The following is a 25,108-nucleotide window of genomic DNA, read 5'->3' on the forward strand; positions in this document are numbered from 1 at the left end:
CGATAGCGTCGGACAGAGATCTCACGCGTCAGTCTGACAGCTCGGACCAGCTACTGGTTAAAGCATTCATTTGAGTTAAATCGCTTCGCTTTGTAAAATGTACACAAATTAATATCATAAATAACTGATGGTTTTTTACTATTTCTCTACAAGGAATTTAATTTAATAATAATTTGATTCCGTATCATTTTTTTTTCTTTTTTTACTATTGCAATATTCGTCATGTTTTCTTTCACTCGAAAGTAGCCAATCAGCTTTTGGTATTTTCATATCCTGTGTCTATTGGTCTAAAATATCGTCAGACATCCCCGCAGAAAAAAACTGTCAACAAGAAAATTTCGCATTTCAAAACATAACAAAGGCGTCCGTGAAATCGTTCGTCCGGTCCGTATATACGCAGTAGCTACGCAAAAGTTCTCGAAATTTTTATTTCAAGTGAAAATTTCATAGAAAAAGTTTATTTTGAGTAAAGTGCATAGAGAGAAGGCGAGAATGGCCGCTCGAAAGCTGAATACGCTCGAAGATTTAAGTGGTAAGTGGAATTTGTATACAAACAATGGTCGTTCAGTGTGTGACTAACGCTTTTTTCTTGTTTTCGATCAAGGATATCGAGTTAACACTGTTTACGAATCTATTTATAGCTTCGATAAATGAAAATGGACGTTATGTTTTCAATTGCGCAGTTTTATTACAATTTCACAACATACGCTCTTTGTTTACGAGTTTCGTCCTTGGGCTTAGGTATTCGCACGTAGGCATTAGACATTCATTGACTTCGAAATGTCGAGGTCAGGGAGCTGAATAGATATTATTGATATAAAATTGTAACGCATTTGCACGAGACATACGATTGAATGATGTAAACATGATATCTTCTTGCGTTTATGTGTTCCTGGTATCGTGGTCGATTTTGCAACGTATGTCCATTTGGTGAAAGTATAAAAAATCGATATGTTGTTTGTTATAAATTTGTTTCTTGTATCATTTGGATAAAAATAACTTAAAAATATATTTATAAATTATAGAAGACCAATTATGTATGTTATATCAGAAAAATTGGCAATAATATATCATTTCTTTTTCTAGTATGGAATTTTGGAAGCAATCATATTATGTATTTGTATTTCTAAATATATTCCATGCATTTTATAAAATGTAAATAAAAAAAATAACTAATCGTTGAAATCATTTTAAAAGAATAAAAATATTAATTACTTAACCACACCTGTAAACAAAGTAGTAAATTTTCAACTCTAGGTATCATTAATGGCAAAATATTTTATAATAAAATAAAATATTATAAAGCTGAAGTGTTTGTTTGTTTAAATGCCCTAATCTCAGGAAATACTGATCCGATTTGAAAATTCTTTCGGTGTTAGATAACCCATTTATCGAGAAAGGCTAGATATATTATATCACCACACTAAGACCAATAGGAGCGGAGCAATGCGGGTAAAACAGTGAGGCACGTCTAGTATTTTATAAAATATATAAAATTTTAAATACCTACTTTTTATCAGAATGACGAATCTTAATGGTTAAACAATTTAGGTTTATCCAATGAATCTATATACATTATATAAAAATGAAATGGTCGTTTTCCATCACGCGTGAACAGGTGGACCGATTTTGATAATTCTTTTTTTATTATATTCCTTGGAGTACAACGATGGTTCTTATGTGGAGAAAACGTAAATATGTACCACGGGCGAAGCCAGGGCGGACCGCTAGTCTTTTATAAATATTAAAAAAACAAAGTATGCGTTTTTTTAAACAAAACCATATTAATATATTATTCTTATCTTTATTTGGTGGAAATAGAGCATTTATCTCAATAATATTTATTTTTGTAGTGTATTATCTATACTACTATTATACAGCTGAAGAGTTTGTTTGTTATTTTGAACGCGCCTTGAATCTGAGGAACTACTGGTCCGATTTTAAAAATTCTGTCAGTGTTAGACAGACCAGTTATCGAGGAAGGGTGTAGGCTCTATATCATCACGCTACCAACAGGAGCGAAGCAATGCGGGTAAAACTGCACAGCACAGCTTGAATGATATAAAATTTTGTACAAGCAACTTATTTCCAGGATGTGCGAGCAATGCCGCGTGTATAACTTGTTTAAGACCAAATTATATACCACTAGCTGTGCCGCGCGGTTTCACCCGTATTACTCCGCTCCTGTTGGTCTTAGCATGATGATATATAGCCAATATTACTCGTGGATAATGTAGCTTTCGAATGGTGAAAGAATTTTTTAAATCGGTCCAGTAGTTTATGAGCCTATTCATTAAAATCAAACAAAGAAAGTTTTCCTCTTTATAATATTAGTGTAGATAGATAAACAAAGCACTTATAAATGTACAATGTAGTGTATTATTTATTTAAAGTAACAGGATAGCATGAGATAAGCAAGTAGCATGTGTATTCGGGTGATTTGTTGTGTCAATAATAATATAGAATTTATATCTCTCTCCATAATAGACGGGTACCACCAGAAGGAAGATACCCAGTCCTTTGGAAGGCTTATGTGGGGACACAGGTCCAACACGCAGAGGCCCTTTAGAGAATTTAATGTGTTGTGGGACACCAGCCGCAGCCTGTCCATGACTGCACTATAGAGATACAGCCCTGGGCAGTCCGCGGCCAATGTAGGACTATTGCAGAACAATAGAAATGAATAAAACTGGGTTATGGAAGGGGGTGTTAGATGGACTGGTATATTGGTTCATATAGAATTTATTATTATTGAAACATCAAATCCATATAATTATATCTCTATACTAAAATAGTTATAAGTTTGATGGGTGTGTGTTTGTTACATTTCTCTCAAATGATTTGCCCGCTAGGTGTTTGTGTGTGTGTGTTAGTGATATCTATGCACGAGTATGTGTGTGTGTATATGATTTTTTTGTTGTTCAATCTTTGTAGGTTTAAGAATTTGGTATGGAATTCTACTGTGTGGCTTGGGAAAATTTTTTAACCGTTCTATGATAGTGGGTGCTGATGAATTGCCATCATGCATGATAAAGTGCCATCGGGAAATAGAACAAAAAATATCTAAAATGAATGAATGTAACGCGTGAATAAGAATTTTTGTTGTTGTTAGTTAATTTTGTGGTATGTATTTTAAAAACCGTTTTATTAGTTTGTTTTGTGTTTATGAATATATTAAAAAAATACTTAAAAATATCGCGTCATGGCAATACCGTCACGTCATGCAATAAGGCGACGATTTTGGTATCCTTGAATTTTGCCAAAGATGTTTCACTTCTGACACGTCCCACGTGCGCACACACGCTCTTTTTTCCTCCTTTTCCATTCTATATATTTATTGTTATTTAATATTATTATACCAATCGCACCCAGTCCATTGACCCACGCCCCCCTGTGGGTCCCTAAACGGTCTCAAGTGGGCCCGTATCCTGTGTAGCTGTTGCTGACCGACAGACGGACATATTAATAGAATAGAGGACAATATAGATTGCGATTTATTTGTGCGTGTATGGAGTGATGTAAGATGATATATACGTCGTAGTCATCTAGTTAAATTTGCTATTTGATTGAATGACTAGCACCTTCATTGAATTTTTTTTTTTGTGTGGTGTTTCTCAATGTTAGCCCGAAGGGCTTCTACATTTTAACGCGGACGCGACTTCATTGAATGATGACATTTAATTGAATGACTAATGGACAACCCGTCAAGTTGTTGAATGTAACGTTCAACGTCTTGACTGAACGTCAATTAGCAATTAGCAAAGTTGGTTCGGATAAGGGGGTGGGTTAGGTTCGGTTCGTGTTTTTTTAAAACTATACAGAAATAGGAGCTTATTAAAACAACGTTCGGCCTAGTCATTCAATTGAATCAAATAGCAGATTCAAATTTCAAACAGATGACGGCGACATATACAGTATACTGTGAGATCCTTGTGAGGTAATGTTATAAATGCGATAGTTTGTGAGGGTGTATGCATGTTTGTTACATATCACTACATAGTATAAAACAAAGTCGCTTTCCCTGTCCCTATGTCCCTATGTCCCTTTGTACGCTTAAATCTTTGAAACTACGCAACGGATTTTGATGCGGTTTTTTTTAATAGATAGAGTGATTCAAGAGGAAGGTTTTTATGTATAATAACATCCATTAAATAGTGGAGAAGTACTGTTATTTGTGAGGTTTCTAATGTGATGTCGTGAAAAATTACATTTTTTCCGCTTACATTGCAAACGCAGGCTGAACCCTACGAGTTTTATCAAAATAATGTACTAAGTATTATACACATTGAAAAGGTCTACAGAAAAGTCCGCGATGGTATATGTCTATCTCTTATGGATAACCCACAATAACTTTTTTTTGTCATTTACTTTTTACGACAAATAATGGCTAATTTTCGATGCTATTTTAACCAATACAGCATTAATCCTTAACCAATTAAATACCTTGAATACATTGTTCATTTAATATAGATCTATATGGCCTTTTACACCGTATGATTTAAGTGAATATTTTCGAAGATATGACAGATTTAAAAATTGCGGGACGTAGCGTTTGCGGCGGTACCGGCCGGCCGCGGCCGCCCGGCTATGTATTTTATACCCGCGCGAAGCCGGAGCGGGCCGCTATGTTTTTATATACAACTTTCTCAGTTTTTCTGTAGTGTATATTTAGTATCATTATTGCACCCGTGCGAAGCCGGGGCGGGTCGCTAGTTAATAGAATAGAGAACATGCGTAATTTTAAGTTGTGTGATTTTATCGACCCAATAGATATGTTTGTTCTAGATAAAGCCAGTTATTTTTGTTTTGCTCGCGTGTTTTTGACTGAAAAATTAAAAAAAATCTTTAAAAATTGCCTTAATGATATTGTAATTCTAAATGGTTCTGTTGTATTCCAAAATTTTGGGATATCATACTCTGAACAAGAATTGCTAAAATCGTATTTCTACAAATAGTTTTTCATAGATATATCACACTTAGAATTCATATTATAATATGCATTATTTTATATTTATGGTCTGGCAGCAAATTTTTTATATATAGATTCATTTGTTTACACCACCATAGTCCATAGTTTATTTGTACATAGACTCAATTTTAACTAACATCCTAAACTGTCAGCTATATCTAATCCATACTATAATATTATAAATGCGAAAGTAACTCTGTCTGTCTGTCTGTTACTCAATCACGCCTAAACTACTGAACCAATTTGCATGAAATTTGGTATGGAGATATTTTGATACCAGAGAAAGGACATAGGCTACCTTTTATTGCGAAATATGTACCACGGGCGAAGTCGGGGCGGACCTCTAGTTCAATATAATATGCTCTACCCCAGTATTTAGAACCTAAACGCGATAAGGAACAAGGTCGTCTTATCAACCACTGGTTGTTATCAGTACTATTATGTAAAGTGCTAATATAGGATTAAACTTATCAACTTAGGTTTAGCAGTTTAATGTATGGTGAGTGCCTATACTGTTGAATACGTTTTGAACCTATTGACTTCTACTATTTTTTTAGTAAATGCTTGGCTCTTTCCTAAAGAGAAACTGTATTATAATCGAAAAGATAAAAAAAAAACTATTTGTAATTGATAGACTTTTCTAAAATCCCGGTTTTTATAAAAAAGTATTGGATAATAACGAAATCTATACTTACTAATATTATAAAGCTGAAGAGTTTGCTTGTTTGTTTGAACGCGCTAATCTCAGGAACTACTGGTCCGATTTGCACAATTCTTTCGGTGTTGGATAGCCCATTTATCGAGGAAGGCTATAGGCTACATATCATCACGCTAAGATCAACAGAAGCGGAGCAACGCGGGTGAAATCGCTGTGCGCAGCTAGTATATAGCCAATTTAATCGCGGTAAAAATAGCCTATCTAATGCAAAAATCACACCATACAATCGATCTGTGTTACGCCGTGATAGATGAAATACTTTCGTATTTATGAAAAACTAGCTTTCCGCCCGCGGCTTCGCCCGCTTTGTCTAAAACATAATAAATTATATACTAAAACCTTCCTCTTGAATCACTCTATCTATTAAAAAAAACCGTATCAATATCCGTTGCGTAGTTTTAAAGATTTAAGCATACATAGGGACATACGGACAGAGAAAGCGACTTTGTTTTATACAATGTAGTGGTAGTGATACTGAAATAAAATAGAACAACAATTGTTTTAGTAGGATAGTAGTTTACTTCGATCTCAAACAAACAAAAAGACATCTTATAATAATAGTTTTGATTGCAGTTATCCGATTACAATAGTTAAACCAATTCAGAGTAATTGAATGACCGACATACTAAATATACGTGTATTGAGTTGAGCTATATTTAGATCTTGTTATTAAATAATAGGCCATTGTGTTCGTTCTTAGATTATTTGCAATCATATAGCTGTTCCCCGCGGTTTTACCCGCATTGCTCTCCTGTTGGTCTAAGCATGATGATATAGCCTACCTCGATGAATAGGCAATCTAACACCGAAAGAATTTTTCAAATCGGACCAGTAGTTCCTGAGATTAGCGCGTACAAACAAACAAACAAACAAACTCTTCAACTTTATAATATTAATATAGATATAATAATATTGTAAAAGAATTAATAATTAAATTGAGATTGAAACATCAATCAAGTCGAAACATAATACATACATATCATGTTGCAATAAACAAATCAAGGTGAATCGCTAGTGTTGTATGAAATTACATACTTGACAAATATTAACTAACTGTAGGCACACGGTTTTGCTCACGTTTATAATTTATATATAACTAGCTTCCGCCCGCGGCTTCGCCCGCGTTGTGTTTTGATAAAAGGTAGCCTATGTTCTTTCTCTAGGTCTAAAGATTGTCTATGCCAAATTTCATCAAAATCGGTTGAGAGGTTTAAGCGGGAAAGCGTAACAGACAGACAGACAGTGTTACTTTCGCATTTATAATCTAATATCTAACATTCTAATATATGTATATTATAAAGGCGAAAGTTTGTACGGATGAATGGATGTATGGATGTTTGTTACTCTTTCACGTAAAAACTACTGAACCGATTACAATGAAATTTAGCACACATATAGAGGGTAACTTGGATTAACACATAGGATAGTTTTTATCCCGGAAATCCCACGGGAACGGGAACTATGCGGGTTTTCCTTTGCAAACGCGGACGAAGCCGCGGGCGGAAATCTAGTACATAATATTAGTAGGGAAGTAGGGATTCTCAACTCATGACTTGACTCATGATAGTATTGACACCGATCTGTGATCCAGACAGACAAAAATTGTAAATAAATCTAATTAAGAATAAAACCGGCCAAGTGCGAGTCGGGCTCGCGCACAAAGGGTTCCGTAGCAGCAAATATAATAAATTACAGTTAAATCAACCTATCTCAAAAACTATAAGAGATACTTTGATCAAACCAAAAATCGTTGAAAGAGTTAATTAGCATGCATCACCTCTATTTTTTTTAGAATTTTATACCCCGTAGTTATAAAAATAGAGGGGGGGGGACATACTTTTTACGACTTTGAGAGCTGATATCTCAAAAACCGTTCACTTTAAGAAAAATGTTTTTTAGAAAACTTTATATCATTTTAAAAGACCTTTCCATTGATACCCCACACGGGTATGTACATCGAAAAAAAAAATTTCATCCCTCAGTTACATGTATGGGGGGCCCCACCCCCAATTCTTTTTTTTACTATTTAGTGTCATATTTTTGTAGCGGTTCATACAACACATATTCCCATCAAATTTCATCACTGTAGTACTTATAGTTTCCGAGTAAATCGGCTGTGACAGACGGACAGACGGACAGACGGACAGACGGACATGACGAAACTATAAGGGTTCCGTTTTTGCCATTTTGGCTACGGAACCCTAAAAAAAACGCTTTTCACTTTTTTATTGTATTGTCACCTATCCTTGATAAGTATACAAAGTTTGAATTAAAATCGAGTCAAACATAGATTGCATTCATGGGCCGTATTAGTACTTCTTATTCCCAGTCAGTTTACGCCGTGAATTGAACTGACTGGCAAATTCGTAATCTGTCTGGAAATAAGAGGTCATAAAGGCGTGTTAAAAACTTTATTACGACCTCAAAGGACTTTTGAAGCATCAAAACAATGACGTATTGTAATCGTTATGTGAATGGAATGTATTGTATTGTAATAAATTGTAATGAGTTGATATAATACCTACTGTAATTTTATGTATGCTTATTGCATGCTAATGAAGTCGCGATAATAATCTGGATCTATAAGATGATTACTAATATCACTATCACTACATAGTATAAAACAAAGTCGCTTTCTCTGTCCCTATGTCCCTTTGTATGCTTAAATCTTTGAAACTACGCAACGGATTTTGATGCGGTTTTTTGTAATAGATAGAGTGATTCAAGAGGAAGGTTCTTGTATATAATTTATTATGTTTTAGACAAAGCGGGCGAAGTCGCGGGCGGAAAGCTAGTTACTTCATATACTATATCTTCATGGATTTGGGAATTAAAATTACGACTATGTAATGCACACTAGATTTCCGCCCGCGGCTTCACACGCATTTTCAAAAAAATCCGCATAGTTCCCGTTCTTGTGGGATTTCCGGGAATCCGAGATTGCTTATTTTGGGTCTTCAAACTTCAGCTGGTATGTAGGTACATACATTTAATAGTAATCGGTTCAGTAGTATTTGCGTGAAAGAGTAACAAACATCCATCCATCCATCCATCCTGTACTTTTCGTTGCAAGTCGGAAGCCTTACTGAATAATATATTACTAGCTGACCCGGCAAATGCTCTGTCAAGATGAACCCTCATATTGCACGCCTCTTATGCGAAGCGTGGGTACTACTGTCACTTCGCGCAAAACATCTGATTTTTCAAACTTAAAATGTCTTTATGTATCATACATTGCACTTGTAATACATACACACACATATTAAGAAAAAACACTATTTTTAACATTCATGATATTTTTGATGTCATTTTTGTTATTTAAACTAGTTAAAAAACAGTTTAAAAAAGTTCTGTCTTGGACGTCCGTGACCGTGTGTCTGTATGTGCGGAGGATTTTCTTGTTAACACGATAGCGACCGAAATACTTTACTAATCGAGTCTTTTTTTTTTCTCTTACGCTTGAGTATGCTCAGGAATAGAACCCTTTCATTTTTCAGGGTCTGATTCGATGTGGTTTAATTGTTATTAAATAAACAAAAATAATAATTAATAAATATTTATTAAAAAAAAAATTATGAGGCGTACACTTTTGGATTTTCCAAATTATTTTTTTCTCTTACGCTTGAGTATGCTCAGGAATAGAACCCTTTCATTTTTCAGGGTCTGATTCGATGTGGTTTAATTGTTATTAAATAAACAAAAATAATAATTAATAAATAATTATTAAAAAAAAATTATGAGGCGTGTACTTTTGGATTTTCCAAACTATCTTTGTTTACGACCTGTTCTCAGATCTACAGAATTGGTACAAGAGAATTAATAATTAAAACGGTCAAGCCGTTTCGGAGCTGTTTGGTTGCAAACTGTGTGACATGAAAGTCTATACTAATATTATAAATTATACGGTTCATCTCAGGAACCTATTTGAAAAATTCTTCAGTTTTTAGATATCCTTATTGTTGAGAAAGACTATAGAGACTATGTATATTATATCATCAAGTCCTAAGACCGATGGGAGTGGAGCAATGCGGGTAAATCCGCGGGGCACAGTTAGTTTTATACCTTTGGAAGCTAGGAAATTCATAACGTAGTATTTTTTAACCAACGTTATTATGTTAGTTGATCGATTATATTTATTACAATGTTATCTTGACTCAACAAAGCAACTATGTACTATGTTAAACAGCAAACTCGAAAACTGATAAGCATACACATGTGTATTTTATTTCATGAAAAGATACTTTACACATATTGTCGTTTAAATAACTACAAAAACATATTAACTTTAACATTAACTTTAGGAAGTTATGTAGAAAGTTAAGTTACATCAATATTATATGAAGTCGGAGAATCTTGCTAGTTCAATAAACTCATACAAAAATTTTATTCAAATTTATCCAACTTAGATATTCTTGGTGCTTATTTAGTTTTCTTTGTTCTTAGTACGTATTTAGTTTTCTTTGTTCTCCCGCGCATGCGCAAAAATCCCACCCCAACTAACGAGCTGAAAGTACCAGGAGCGCAGAACTCCTCAAGAGCATTGCCCAAACAATAACGGGTTCGCTGACCCGCCACCGTCGAGACGTCTCGGTGCACGACCTTCGATACCGAAAGGTGATTCTGTGCATGTGCATGTAATGTCAACACTCTGTATGTTATGCTCCCCTGGTACGTTTGTTTGAAGATTACTTGATTGAGAAAGTTGGATGGACCAGTTTTCTTTATTTATCAAAATAATAATTTTCTATAGTTAATTTCGATCGTTTATTCCGGACTCAGTAACTAAAAGTAAGTTTTTTTTTACGAGCAGTGTGTATTTTCAATTTTCAAACATTTTATTTTATAGCGAACAACTAGATTGATTTACTTGTGTAGTATTTATATTCAACCGTGAACCGACTTCCAAAAATAAAGAGGTTTTCAATTTCACTGTATTGCACGCCTCATAAGCGAAGCGTTGAGGTGGGTACTACTGTCACTTCGCGCAAAACATCTGATTTTTCAAACTTCAAATGTCTTTATGTATCATACATTGCACTTGTAAGATAATACATACACACACATATTAAGAAAAAACACTATTTTTAACGTTCATGATATTTTTGATGTCATTTTTGTTATTTAAACTAGTTAAAAAACATTTTAAAAAAGTTCTGTCTTGGACGTCCGTGTGTCTGTATGTGCGGATCCTTTTTCTTGTTAACACGATAGCGACCGAAATACTTTACCAATCGAGTCTTTTTTTTTCTCTTACGCTTGAGTATGCTCAGGAATAGAACCCTTTCATTTTTCAGGGTCTGATTCGATGTGGTTTAATTGTTATTAAATAAACAAAAATAATAATTAATAAATATTTATTAAAAAAAAATTATGAGGCGTGCACTTTTGGATTTTCCAAATTATTTTCTCTTACGCTTGAGTATCCTCAGGAATAGAACCCTTTCATTTTTCAGGGTCTGATTCGATGTGGTTTAATTGTTATTAAATAAACAAAAATAATAATTAATAAATATTTATTAAAAAAAAATTATGAGGCGTGCACTTTTGGATTTTCCAAATTATTTTGTTTATCTGGCTGAATCCCAGTTACTTCAAAATTTTCGTTTTGTTTAATCGATTTTGATGAATCTTTTAATGTTTGAAAGCTTGTGCCTTGCTTGATCCATCTAAATTTGATCTTGTTCTGAAAATTTAAGGCGGGTAAAAAATATTAAATATTATTTATCTATTATTTCAAAGCTAGTAGATATTTTCACTAGCAATTTTTTTTATGACACATATCGTTTCTTTCACATTTGTGTACGAATTTGATAAAGTTAATCTTCAATTGACTCATTTTGCGTATTCATACAGAATTAATGAGAGCATCTCAATAATTTCAAAGATGCAGTATCTACGTAAATTATGCGCTTCTATTTGCATGTAATTCTATTAACAGTATAAAAACAATGATAATATTTAACTTTCCTCGTGTTTTCATCACGACGAGAATTATCAGCACGCCAGAGGACAATGGGTTTATACTTTATAGTTTATGAAATGCAAGCACACCGTCTGCTGTTTATGAAGTCCTAGTAATGTTGATGACAGTGCAGCGGCTTATGTTGTTGTACTAGTTTTACACCGCGGTTTTGCATGTGTCATCTATATTGATCTTTTTGCTTGTTACCTTTTACTCTGTATGCCTGGAAGAGATCACTTATAAGTGATAAGGCCGCCAAATAAGTTGTGCTCTTCCTTTACTTTGTAAGTAACTGTAAGGTTTCCTTTATGTACAACAGACTGTATTAAAGTCAAAATAAATCGTCTATGTAAATGATAAATTTCATCAAATTCGGTAGAGTAGTTTTTGTCTAAAGTAGCTACAAACTTGCATAAACATTTAGATATTTTATATTACACATAGAGCATATAATTATCAAATTCTGATCATCCGATAATAATATTTTAATAAGAAAGGCTTTGTTTATGAAAATTTCAACTAGATAGGTACAGTGGTTTACATATATATTATGTACATACACACATTTGTGAAATGGCCTTGTATTATAACTTATCGTTGAAAATTTTACAATTCTAGTAATTTAAACCCGATAGCAAGTATGGATTTCAATTTCAATGTCGAATTTAAAAAGAATTGAATAAACGTCATAAAAATTTGATACGCAAAAAGGCCTACGGCCTTGAAGAAAAATTATATTATGTAGTCCACCTTTTATCTAAATACTACAGTGTTAAATATAGTATTGTATGTGAATAAAATTAAAAAAGGTAAAGAAATTTCATATTTAAATATAACTGCTGTAAGTAATCGGTGAAGGAAAACATCGTTCGGAAATACATAAGAAAAGAGTTCACTTTTATTATGTACTACGAAAGTGAGAAATAAAAACGGTGAAAGATTTTTTGAAATCGATACAGTAGTTCCTGAGATAAGCGCATAGAAATATAATATTCTAGTATATAAGCTACATCATTGCCAAGTATGTAGTATGTACATTGTACATAATGAAAATCCGTATCTGACTTGATTTTGAAAGTAACAAGAATTCATTTTTTTTTATATTAGAGCGGGCAACGGAGCAGGTGGGTCAGAATTCATTCATATACATAGACCATCCATCCTCATAAACTTTGATATTTATACTAGCTGTGCTGTGCTGTTTTACCCGCATTGCTCCGCTCCTGTTGGTCTGCGTGATGATAATTGATATTATATAGCCTACTAGATTTCCGCCCGCGGCTTCGCCCGCGTTTGCAAAGGAAAACCCGCATAGTCCCCGTCCCCGTGGGATTTCCGGGATAAAAACTATCCTATGTGTTAATCCAAGTTACCCTCTATATGTGTGCTAAATTTCATTGTAATCGGTTCAGTAGTTTTTACGTGAAAGAGTAACAAACATCCATACATCTATACATCCATACATCCATACATCCTTACAAACTTTCGCCTTTATAATAGTATATAGCCTATAGCCTTCCTCGATAAATGGGCTATCTAACACAGAAATAATTTTTCAAATAAGACCAGTTCCTGAGATTAGCGCGCTCAAACAAACAAACTCTTCAGCTTTATAATATTAGTATAGATTTTAAAACCACGCCACAGTCTATTAAAAGTACCTAACACAAAAATCTACGCGTTACTTTTGCCTATAATAAATATCGTCATGCAACGGCGAAAACATGTTTGCTCACATAATAATTGTAATTATAGACGCAAGTACGTATAGTACCTACGTACATACCTGTACGTATGTGACGTGTGTTTTGTTTTTGAAGTGAAACTTTAATCGCGTTGAGAGTAAAATTTCAAGGCCATCATGGTTGTCATGGCAATACCATCACGTCATGAAGTAAGGCGACGATCTGACCAGCAGGAAGGTACCTTTGGCTTTCAAATAAAAAAAGAAACGTCAAAATCGGTAAAAATGCAGTAATAAACCAAAATATGTGCAATACAATCGAATTGAAAACCTCCTGTTTTTTTTTAACTCAATTAGATTATTTTTGTCATGGCAGCCAATTTCGATTGAGACTATCCGTATTACATAGTAATTATAATAACATGATATGGCTAAAATATAACCTATGAATATTGTAACTATGGCAAATTTTAAAGCTACTTTTGCTTAGATTTTCGTGTGATTATTTCACGTATAAATTATTGTTGCGAATTTCTAAATAATATAACTATGTACAACACGAACTATGATATAAATCGACCATTTTAAATTTTTTCAATCACGCATCAAATTGAAATCTACCCGAAAATATCACAAATTCCAAAATATAAATCCCACGATCAACGCACGCAAGCCTCATTCGTCAAGTGACCTTCGACGGGGAACGTTCTGATAAACTCCTGATTTCATATCGTCATTATTAAAATGTTTACACTTGCTCTACTAGTGCATGATAATATTGGACTGTGATTTATTTAAATGTATGTGTCATATTGTTGACAAGTTTGCGCCGATGAGGTTTTGAGTGGGTTGGAATCACAGGTTGGAATGAAATAGCTAAAATACCTTTAGGAATAAATGAATTTTCAAAATTGGTTTTTAGGTTATTTTGTGACAAATTTAGGAAAAAGTTCACATTGTTCAAGTCTCTGTAAAAACCTTTCGTACTGAGATTTTAGTACATAATATTTATGTATTAATTTGATAGTCTAAAAAGCAAAAAGGTACATACAGTAATTTCTTAGAGTTTAAGCGTGTTTTTTAAATATAATATCAATTTATTAAATATGATTATGATGCTACCATACACTATACAGTAGACGGCTCTTATTATACTAGTTTTCATTAACTCTACTGAAGCGTGTCTTTGATGAGTTTTTCACACCATTTTCCAACTTCAGAACTAAATAATTTTTTAGTTGATTAGGATTTTGGAGAAATAACTGTAAAAATATTGAAAAACTTATAAAAAAGTCTACCAGGGTGGAAGCAGGCCAAGAAGTTACTTTCAAATTCAAATTTCAAATTTCATTTATTTACAAGAATGTAGTTACAAAAAAGGTGTTATTACAATGTTAACGCGCTAATACATTCTACCCACTTTCTGGGTGTGCAAATATTTAAATGGAAATAAGTTAAATTACACTACACCAACACTACACAAATTCTTCGCGTCACTAATCACTATTGTTAAACGTCACTAATTCTTCCTTGTCACAGAGTCCGCAATGTAATAAGTTCTTGAATATCATAAAATTGTTTCTCCATTAACCATTTCGTCAGTTTCTTCTTAAATATATTTACTGGGAGATCCTTAAAGTTATCCGGTATTTTATTATATATTGTAATAGTCATAAATATCACACTATTTTTTGCTTGATTCTACATGTTGGAAAGTGCAGTTTATTTTGATACCTCGTTAACATATGCGAATTTACTTCTCCTTTCTTTTTAAAATATTCTGGGTGGTATTTAACAAATAAACATACTTCTCTTATATATATGCAGGTCAGTGTAAGGATACGTAATTTACCGAACATTGGTTTGCAACTGTCCCTTTGATGTAGTCCGCACAGGGCTCGGATACATTTCTTTTGTGCCACAAATACTTTCCGCACCTCGCAAGACTGTCCCCAAAGAATTATTCCGTAAGATAGTATCGACGATATATATGCATGGTAGGCATTTATTGCAGCATTCATAGATACAGTATCTCTTAGGCGACGTAATACGTAAACGAAACGATTTATCCTATCACAAATATATTCAATATGACTGTCCCATTTTAGACCTTCGTCTACCAGAACTCCTAAGAATTTATGGTGTTTTACCTGTTCGATTACTTGATCATTACATTTTATATCTAGATTAAGTTTGGTGCAATTCTTTGTATAATATTGAATTATTTTTGTTTTTACTAAGTTTATTTTCAGATTATTATTTTGTAACCATTTTACTATATTATGTAATGCTGTATTTATATCTCTCTCATATGTATTTTTATCCGTGCATTTAACAATAAGGGTAGTGTCGTCTGCGAATAAAACTGTTTTGTGTTTCACTGATCTCGGTAAATCGTTAATATATAAGAGGAATAAAAATGGGCCGAGCACACTTCCTTGTGGTACACCTGATTTATTAACTTTTTTCTCTGACCTATATGAATTTCGTGTTTGATTTATCATTTTATGAATCTCCACATACTGATATCTATCATTTAAGTAACTTGCTACCCATTCTTTAGCAATTCCTCTTATCCCATATTACTCCAACTTAAACAAGAGTAATTGATGGTCCACAAAATCAAATGCTTTGCTCATATCTAAGAATATGGTGGCTGCTGGTTTTTTTTCAATAAAGGCTTGAATAATTTCTTTCATCATGTCGAAGCATGCTAAAGAAGTAGAACTATTTTTTCTAAATCCAAACTGTTCCCGACATAATATCTTGTTTTTATCAACATAATTTTGAAATCTTTCTAAAATTACCTTTTCAAATATCTTAGATAAAACTGGAATTAGTGCTATCGGTCTGTAGTTTTTAATATCTTTTGGATCATCTTTTTTATATAACGGTTTTATAACTGATGTTTTTAGAACATTAGGAAAAGTTCCTTGCTCCATAGATAAATTGACAAGAAAGGATAACGGTTTGCAAATATGTACACTGGAAGCCTTTAATATTTTTGTACTAATACCGTCTGTTCCTACGGCATTCGTGTTATTTAGGGATTTTATTACTTTTAGAATTTCGTCACTGCTTGTTGGTGTCAAGAATATCCCATCAAAAACATCCTGTAAAAAACCCAAGTCTCGCAGCTCAGTCTTTCTACCGTCAAAAGTTGTGAGATCCATGTAATACCAAGTCGGTTAATCTATTTAGTGTCTACTTGAAGGACCTTCTGTCTTAAGTTATTACATAAGTTATTATCATGCCAATATTAAAAATATTTAACGTTTTAAACAAATAGATTGACTTGGACATCGCTTGATTTGATTATTAGTATGTATCACACTACACAGCACGACGGGCCAGCGACCAACAGGAACGAGAGTTTCAATCGCGTGAGGCGCGAGAGACTAAAGAATCTAATATAATATTGTAATATTCATTTTGTTTTCATGCGATGTCCAAGTCGATCTATTTCTTTAAAACGTTAAATATTTTTAATATTGGCATGATAATAACTTATGTAATAACTTAAGACAGAAGGTCCTTTAAGTAGACACTAAATAGATTAACCGACTTGGTATTACATGGATCTCACAACTTTTGACGGTAGAAAGACTGAGCTGCGAGACTTGGGTTTTTTACAGGATGTTTTTGATGGGATCTCACTTCTTTTTGTAGAGCCTTTCTTTTTGATACCACCACCAACCACCAACTGCATAAATAACTTTGTAATCCCATATATTTATATGGGATTACAAAGTTATTGATGCAGTTGGTGTATTTGGAAAACTGGACCGAAATTACAAAATATTTAAGTTTTCCCATAATTAAGACACTAAACTCTATATGTATTCCAAATATAAAGCTTCTAAGTCTGCTAGAAGTGCCTTGGACTTTTGATGATCGGTGAGTCAGTGAGTGACAAAATTTAGAAACTTTAACAAGTTGTCATTCTTAAACTACTGGTTCAAATTGACTGAAAATTTAAATATTCCGTGTTTATACAATGCCGGATTAGTTACTGAAGATTCAGGTTTCTTGCTTTATCCACAACCGAATTATAGGGGGTCGAAAAAGGCCCGAATTGCTTCGAGAAAAGGATGGTACGGCCGTGCCGCTTTTTTTTTGCTCGACTTGGCGGGGGCACTGCCGTGCCCCCAGATAGTTTTACATTTTTCCGTAGTCAATGTCGTTTTTATTTGAGTTGCATCGTATTTAAAATTCGTTTGATTTGTTATGTTAATAAAAAAGTTATTAAATTGTTCACATATATCATTCATTGAGTTGTATACATTATTATTGACTACAATCTCTTCTATTTCTTTAATATTGTTTTCGTCATTAATATTATTAGATATCATGTGCCATAAAGCCTTATTTTTATTTTTTGATAATTTAATAATTTTTTCACATTGAATTTGCTTTGACTTAAGAATGCACCTTTTTAGAATATTTTTGTATTTTATATAATAACCCCAACTATTTATAAATGTTTTTCTGTGATATATACTTTTTAAATATAGTAGTCGCTTTCGTACACAACATTTCTTCAAACCTTTGGTTATCCAATTAATGTAAGGTTTTCCTGTGTTTCTCTTAATCCTAATAAATGGGAAACCGAGATTGTAAAACAGTTGGAATAATTCATAAAAAGTATTAAAGCATTCATTTAAGTTATTGAATTCATGTATTTCAGAGAAACTCAATGATGCCATGCACTCACAAAATTTACGTATATTCTGCTTACTTCATTAATTTAATATCATTTACTCATTAGCTATAGATGTTTCGAGGCGGATATATTTTATCGTCCTAACATTAAAAAAATATTATTAACATTTATGAGATATCGTTACAAAATCTGTTTTTGCCTATCAAAAATACCAGGAAAACATAAAGACGTCATCGGCAAAAATAGGCGTGACAGCTACCAGGGGTCCACGTGCGCGGAAGAGGTGGTTTTGGCAATAGATCAAATGTCGCATTCATAGAGTGCACATTGCATAGTGCAAATACGTTATTTTGGATTGCGTATCATCGTACAGGTATGATGGTGCTGAAAGGTAGATTATATTGCGTAGGTAGGTTGGAAAGAGAGAGAAATATTTACTGAATAATTAAATATGTAGTCGCTGCATGAAGTTGAAAAAAAGGATACTATAAAGTTGGTAGTTTAGAAAGAGAGAGAAAATCGAGGTATATGCTTTGAATATGTGAGATTGCGTGACTATGTGATTCAACTAAGAATAGGATCGATTCAGCGCCATTTTGTGACGTCCGCCGTCATAGGTGTTAATTTAAACGAATTTATAATGAAAGTTAAGACATTTGACATCTAGTTGACACATAAAACTTGTACATTTCATTATTTTCATTGTTACTTGACCTATTTTACATTTTCTTTTTTCTTTGTCACGCGTTATTGTTTATTTTCTCTTTTCAATACAACGGTATAAGGATGCGTCGTTTTTATTTATTTTTTTCACGTTTTTCTTTGTAATTCCCACCACTTTGCACTAAATAGTCATCGATTTACATGTATAGTAACAAAGAGTGCGCGCGCGCAGCGTCACGTTCGCCCTTCACCTCCGTTAAATGAGGTTAACGTTTGTGTACAAACAAACATACATATCTTGTACCTATTGTATGTGTGGTGTGTATGGGGATTTCCTTTGTTTTTTGGGGTTATGGGTGATCTAATTATTTTTATTGATTATTGATTTTTCTGCGGTTTTTTTTTCACTTATTTCATTCGCTTCGAATTTGGTTTTTTACTATAAACTATAAAGGGTAGTTATGTGCTAAGTGCTAACGATATCTCAATTGTAAAATTTATCAAAATCTCTTTCGCCGTTTCGGAGTGATAATTAATCATGTTTAAAAACACAAGACGCAATGTGTATGTAGAATTACCAGTTAAGATAACTCAATATTGTTTTTGATTACTTTACGGTACTACTAGTTGACACTTGACTATGCCCGGTTGCTTAGTGCTTACCCTACACTTTAAAATTTTTCATATCTTCTCATTCATATACCTACAGAATATGTTTAAAACTTACCAATCGGCCAATCGCTTACAAATACTATGCCACAAGAGTTTCATATACATACCTAGTACCTACATACTTGTATACTATATAATGTTTACATAACCTGTTGTAATTAGGAGAAATCCGACGTGAATCGAGACATGCGATACAGGTACACACGGCGTTGGTCACGTATTACACATTAGTGTATGAGTCATTCAGCTAATAGTTGTGAGAACGGACAATTTTTCGTTAATAACATAAGAGGCTTCGGTTGTAGATAAATGCGAAAATAAGTGTATGTATGTCTATTTTTCTCTTCTTCACGCCTAAAATTCGGTACAGGGATAGCATGAAACCTGAGAGAGGACAAGGGATAGGTTTTATCCCGGTAATCCCACGGGAACGGGAACAATGCGGGTTTTTGTTTGACTACGCGATTGAAACCGCGAGCTGAAATCTAGCGATAAATATAGTTTAAAAACTTACAATATACACTCATGAAATAATTGTATTATCACCGATGCGATCCTTGATAACATTAAAAAGTTTGATATAAATCTGCCCGTTCAAAATCGGACAAAATCGAGTTTAAAAAAAAAGACGGGTTGCACTCCGGGAGTGCCAGCAGAAGTGAAAACTTGATTATTAACGTTGAGCATGTTTGATATCCATCCGTCTTACGCTTTTTCGATCAGGTCACGTGTCCTGACGCGAGTTTAAGATTTTATACCCAACGCCGCTAAAGAAGTTTTCACTTCAAAAAGGCGGTAAAACACATACAGGTGAAGCTAATAAAAGCGTGTTGATAATAATGAAAAATCGGAAATTAATATTACTTTTTATGGCAAACGAAGTAAATTATAAGTCGCGACTCGCGGTCTAGTGGTGACCTTCAATGTTTTACGGCAAGTTCGCCCTTATTTCGTTCAAATAGATCCCCTCCACTTCAAGGTGAGCGCTAAACTTACGTGCCGTGAGTCGTAACATAGGTTAGTGATAGTGGGCTAAGAAAAACTTGCTAAAAAAATTCTGGTGGAGTCATAGTAGGTACCTATAGTTACCTATCTAAGAAACAACTGTTTTACCTGTGTGTTTTACCAATGAACTGAGTACATTAGCAATTAGTATAATTATCATTGCCCCGGTTTCTATCGATATCCGTGAAGTGAAGTTATTTTTAGCTTCTATATTGAAGTTGATACGTGTGTACCTCATTAGATGTAGCCTTGGGGTTTTGATGATTCCTTAGATCTATATATTTATTATTTATTTAAAAAAAAATGTATATTTATGTATGTAATGTGTATATTTTACTTTTTATAAATGTGCTTGATTTTACGCGAGTACATCATACATTTAGAAATTAACGGATTTTAAACGCGATTTATTCATTATAATTTCATAGGAATTGTCATGTTGACATTAACGGGTCAACATCGAGCTGCGTATTTTTATTCGTGAAAAATAAGTAAAAGTGTATAAAATAAGTAACAAAGTGGTTAAATCTTGTGCATTCTACCTAAACTTACAGTATTAGTGTTATCACAGTGCTTACTATACGAGAAAACTATAAAAATAGTCATAACAAGACTTACAGTGCTTACCGTTGTGAATGCGGATTCTTCAAATAACTTCAATTGAAATCACAGGCTCAGTATATTTTATTATCACATATCTGAACTTTAACACCAAACAATGTGCAAAAACTAAAACTGTACTAGAATCAAATAAAATTGCACTAATAAAACCGTTAGTAAAAAAAATTTTAAAAACCAAGAACAGTGTTATGACTTATGTTATTTGGCAGTGACATTTACTTCAACAATGACAAGACAAATAATAAATATGACGTGATAAATTGAAGCTGTGTTATAGTGCGACATCTATTGACTAACTTTTATGACATCTATTGACATTTCGCAAACTACTGGACATCTATCAAATATTCATAATTAACTTGTGAACGACGATAGCACATCTGATAAGTGACCGGACCATAGAAATCTAAATAACAAGACACTAGAAGTCGTAAGCGTGCGTGACCTTGTCGCCACTCAGGTGATTTGCACATCACCAGTTGCATTCGTCACTGTTCAGTTGCTCTGGAGACGTATGAGTGTATACATGGTGTGTTTCAGCAATTCCCATTGCGGAAATTCTTCCACAAGTTGTAATTATACTTATAAAGGAATACTATTTCATCGGAAAATATTTTTTTTTAGAAATAATGCCGTTTTTCCTTAAAATTATAGAATATTTACAAGTATTACGAGTGTCACCATAGTAATCGAAATAACAATGAATGACACAGTCTACCATTCTTATTATCACGTTTGTTCGTATTGGAGCAAAAAGTCTCATATACTTAGGGATGTTATTCTAAAATAAACCGTAAATTCGTGCGTTAGGATACATATTCAAAAGCTTAATTTAATAGTTAAGTTAGTTTTCACTAAAATCGAGCTGTCCAATAAAAGGCATAGTTTACTTGTGTGTACTGTTTAGCTTTCGGTTTGAATGTGTTGATTTTGGCGACAGCGGTTTTCATACGAATTATGACAATAAAGCACTTCTATGTGTCTTGTTATTTAGATTTCTATGGACCGGACATTAAGTGGAACACTAACTTGACTCGAGTTCAAGACTGCACGGAATCTAAGATTATAAACGTTTTTTTTTTTTTTTTTTTTTTTCTTCATATTACGAAACCACAAGGACACTAAATGTTAAATATAATCAAAAATTGTTATTAAAATCTTTTTTATATTTTATTGATTGTATACTAGATTTACATTAAACTAATTTAAACATTGTTTTGATTGAAAATTGCTATTATTGTTATTAACATTTTATCTTATTGGCATAATTATTATATTTTATTATTTGTATAATAGTTTAAATTATTGACAATAATAACACTAATATAATCGATTATGTTTGTATTAAAAATTAATTGTAACATAATATCTATATTTGAATAGTTTTAAAACTTAAATACATAGCAATATTAAGTTCATCAATATAAATAAAAAGAGATAAAAAGGTAAAATGGATTTAGAACATGTGACACAACGGCGAAGGAAAAGCTACAAACAAAATAACTCATTTGAACTATCCTTCTTATCAGATGGAACAAATGCCAGAAGCTTACCAGACCTTTCCACATGTGTTGATATTCAAGATTTAAATGAAAAAATTCAAACCCTACAAATTCAACTAGAGAGTGCAAATAATGAAATCGAGGAATTAATATTAGAAAACAATAGATTAACCAAAATATTGTTGATCTGGAAAGAAAATTTTTCACATTTAATAAAATTTATAACGAACCGAATAGTAGCGGAATTAAAAATCAATTTCGCTCCTTAAAGATAATGAAAACAAAACGTAGAATAGACTTTGATCAAGTTGATGTTATAGATAGTGGCGATCGGCAAGATAGGCAAATAGACTGTCTGAATTTCAATAAACAATTGGTTATGGAAACTGAAAATACTTTGAATATAAATAACAATAATGAAAACCTTACAAACAGAAATGAAATTAAAAAAAGACTATTTATTTTTGGTGGTCAACAATGCTCAGGATTAGCATGCCGGCTTATCACATCTAGGATAAATACCTCCTATGAAAAATATGAAATATTTTCAATGACAAAACCATTTGCTGACACAGGAAAAATATTGGAATCATGCTACAACAATAACTTTAGTGCTTCAGATCATATTTTGTTAAGTGTAGGAGAGCATGACACAAATCCGTTGCATATTATGACTGAACTAGCAGCTGTACTAAAAAATTTAAGCAACCTTAATATAACCATACTGGAAACCCATAAAAATAGATATTTAAATGAAGTTAAAATAAATAGTTATCTGAAACAAATAAGCTCACAATTTCCTCATTGTAATTTTTTGTCATTACCGTCAAGTAGCAAATCTTACACCCGGAAGAAATACCTTGATAATATATGCCGTGAAATAAATATGTATCTTGATTATACTTTCTACAAACAAAAATTCTTGGTTCACAAAGACTGGATACATACACTAAAAAATTCTAATAAAATAATTTGACAAAATAAGATCAAACCTTTTGATAAAAAAACGCGGAATATTCTGAATGAATTACCAAAAAAGGGTACTATCCCCTATTATTTCAAGAAAGACATGAGTTATAAAATTAAAAATAACAGCGATAGGGAAGAGTTTTTTCGAGGGTCATAAACATAAAACCAAAATTATGCACCAAAATATAGCTGGTCTTTTAAATAAATTGGATTTAATAGAATTGGAAATATCTGAATTAAAAATAAAACAGAACTATGACATAAATATACTTTGCTTTACAGAAACATTCGTCAAAAGCGGTGATGAATCTAACATGCTACTTCAAAATTATAACATGGTATCTTGCTTTTGCAGAAAAAACGAAAAACGTGGTGGATCATGCATCTTTGTCGAAAGATCGCTAGAATATAAGGTTCTCGATGTTTGTAAAGATATTTCGGAAGAAAAGTTATTTGAATGCTGTGGAGTAGAGCTACCTTTATTTAAGTGTAACATACTATGTGTCTATAGAATACCGAATTCTAATATTACAAAATTCTTCAAAAAGTTAGAAACTCTTCTTCACACAATAAAACGCAAAGATAAGAAAGAAATCATTCTAGCAGGGGATCTTAACATAGATATTTCTAAAAATAATAGTAGATCCTTTGAACTGAAAAATTTACTAAACAATTATAACATTAAAATACACATAAACGAACCGACAAGACAAAATTCATGTATTGACATTATAGCAAGTACAATAAATAGTGCAGAAGGCAAAACGTTAAAGCTATTTTTATCCGACCACGACACATGTCAAATTATGCAATTTAAAACTAACAACTGTACAAAAACAAAAGAATACTTTTTCATAAAAAATCGTGACTATTCGCATGAAAATATTAAAAAATTCAACAAATATCTAAGCTGTATAAAATGGAGTGATGTTTTTACTGAACCTAACGCCAATACAGCGTTCAATAACTTCCATCAATGGTTCTGTCTTTTATACGACCTTTGCTTCCCTGTAAGTAAAAAAATTATAAAATGCGGTTCAACAAAAGTAAAATGGGCAACTAAAGGTATCAAAACAGCTTGTACTACAAAAAGACAACTTAGATTTCAATATCTAAAAAAACATTGAATGAGAAATATATAAAACTTTCAAGTAATAAAATAAAAGCTACCTGGGATGTAATAAAAAATAATAGTTATAATAATATACTGAAAACATGCATTGACAAACTTAATATAGACAATATTGACGTGAATGAACCTATGATTATTGCTAATAAATTTAATGACTATTTTATAAATATTACTAAAAATAAAATCAACTCAAGTACTGGACCTATGACTAAAAATTATAAAAATAATATTAACCCAGTCAGTAAAAGTATCTTTATTGCTCCTACTTCCGTAACAGAAATCTTAAATATTATTCAGTCACTCAAAAAGACAAGAGCTGTTGGCTATGACTCTATCTGTACTACTATACTCAAAGAATGTAAACAGTACATAGCACATGTTCTGGAAAATATTTTAAATAAATGTTTCGACCAAGGTATTTTTCCAGAAATGTTGAAGCTATCAGTGATAAGACCCTTACACAAAAAAGGAAATCGGAGCGAGATTAACAATTATCGTCCCATTACTTTAATTTCTATATTTGCAAAAATCTTTGAAAAGGCTATATA

At 32.7% G+C, this 25,108-nt stretch overlaps 1 protein-coding gene across 2 annotated transcripts in view; it reads left to right on the plus strand.

Moving 5' to 3' along the window:
* The first annotated feature begins 302 nt into the window (after positions 1-302).
* BNIP3 (BCL2 interacting protein 3) overlaps positions 303-25,108 on the plus strand; it is a 47,112-nt gene continuing 22,306 nt past the window's right edge. The window contains exon 1 of one of the 2 annotated variants that reach the window (XM_089713694.1): positions 303-532. In XM_089713694.1, the coding sequence (XP_089569820.1) occupies positions 493-532 (40 nt within the window). In that variant the 5' untranslated portion in view covers positions 303-492. The remainder of the gene's footprint in view (positions 533-25,108) is intronic. The other variant, XM_089713696.1, reaches the window with a different exon arrangement.

Source organism: Colias philodice, chromosome 31, assembly GCF_061535455.1.
Source record: "Colias philodice isolate Cphi_HAF_F1 chromosome 31, ilColPhil1 Martin Lab GWU primary, whole genome shotgun sequence".
Taxonomy (NCBI): Eukaryota; Metazoa; Arthropoda; class Insecta; order Lepidoptera; family Pieridae; genus Colias; species Colias philodice.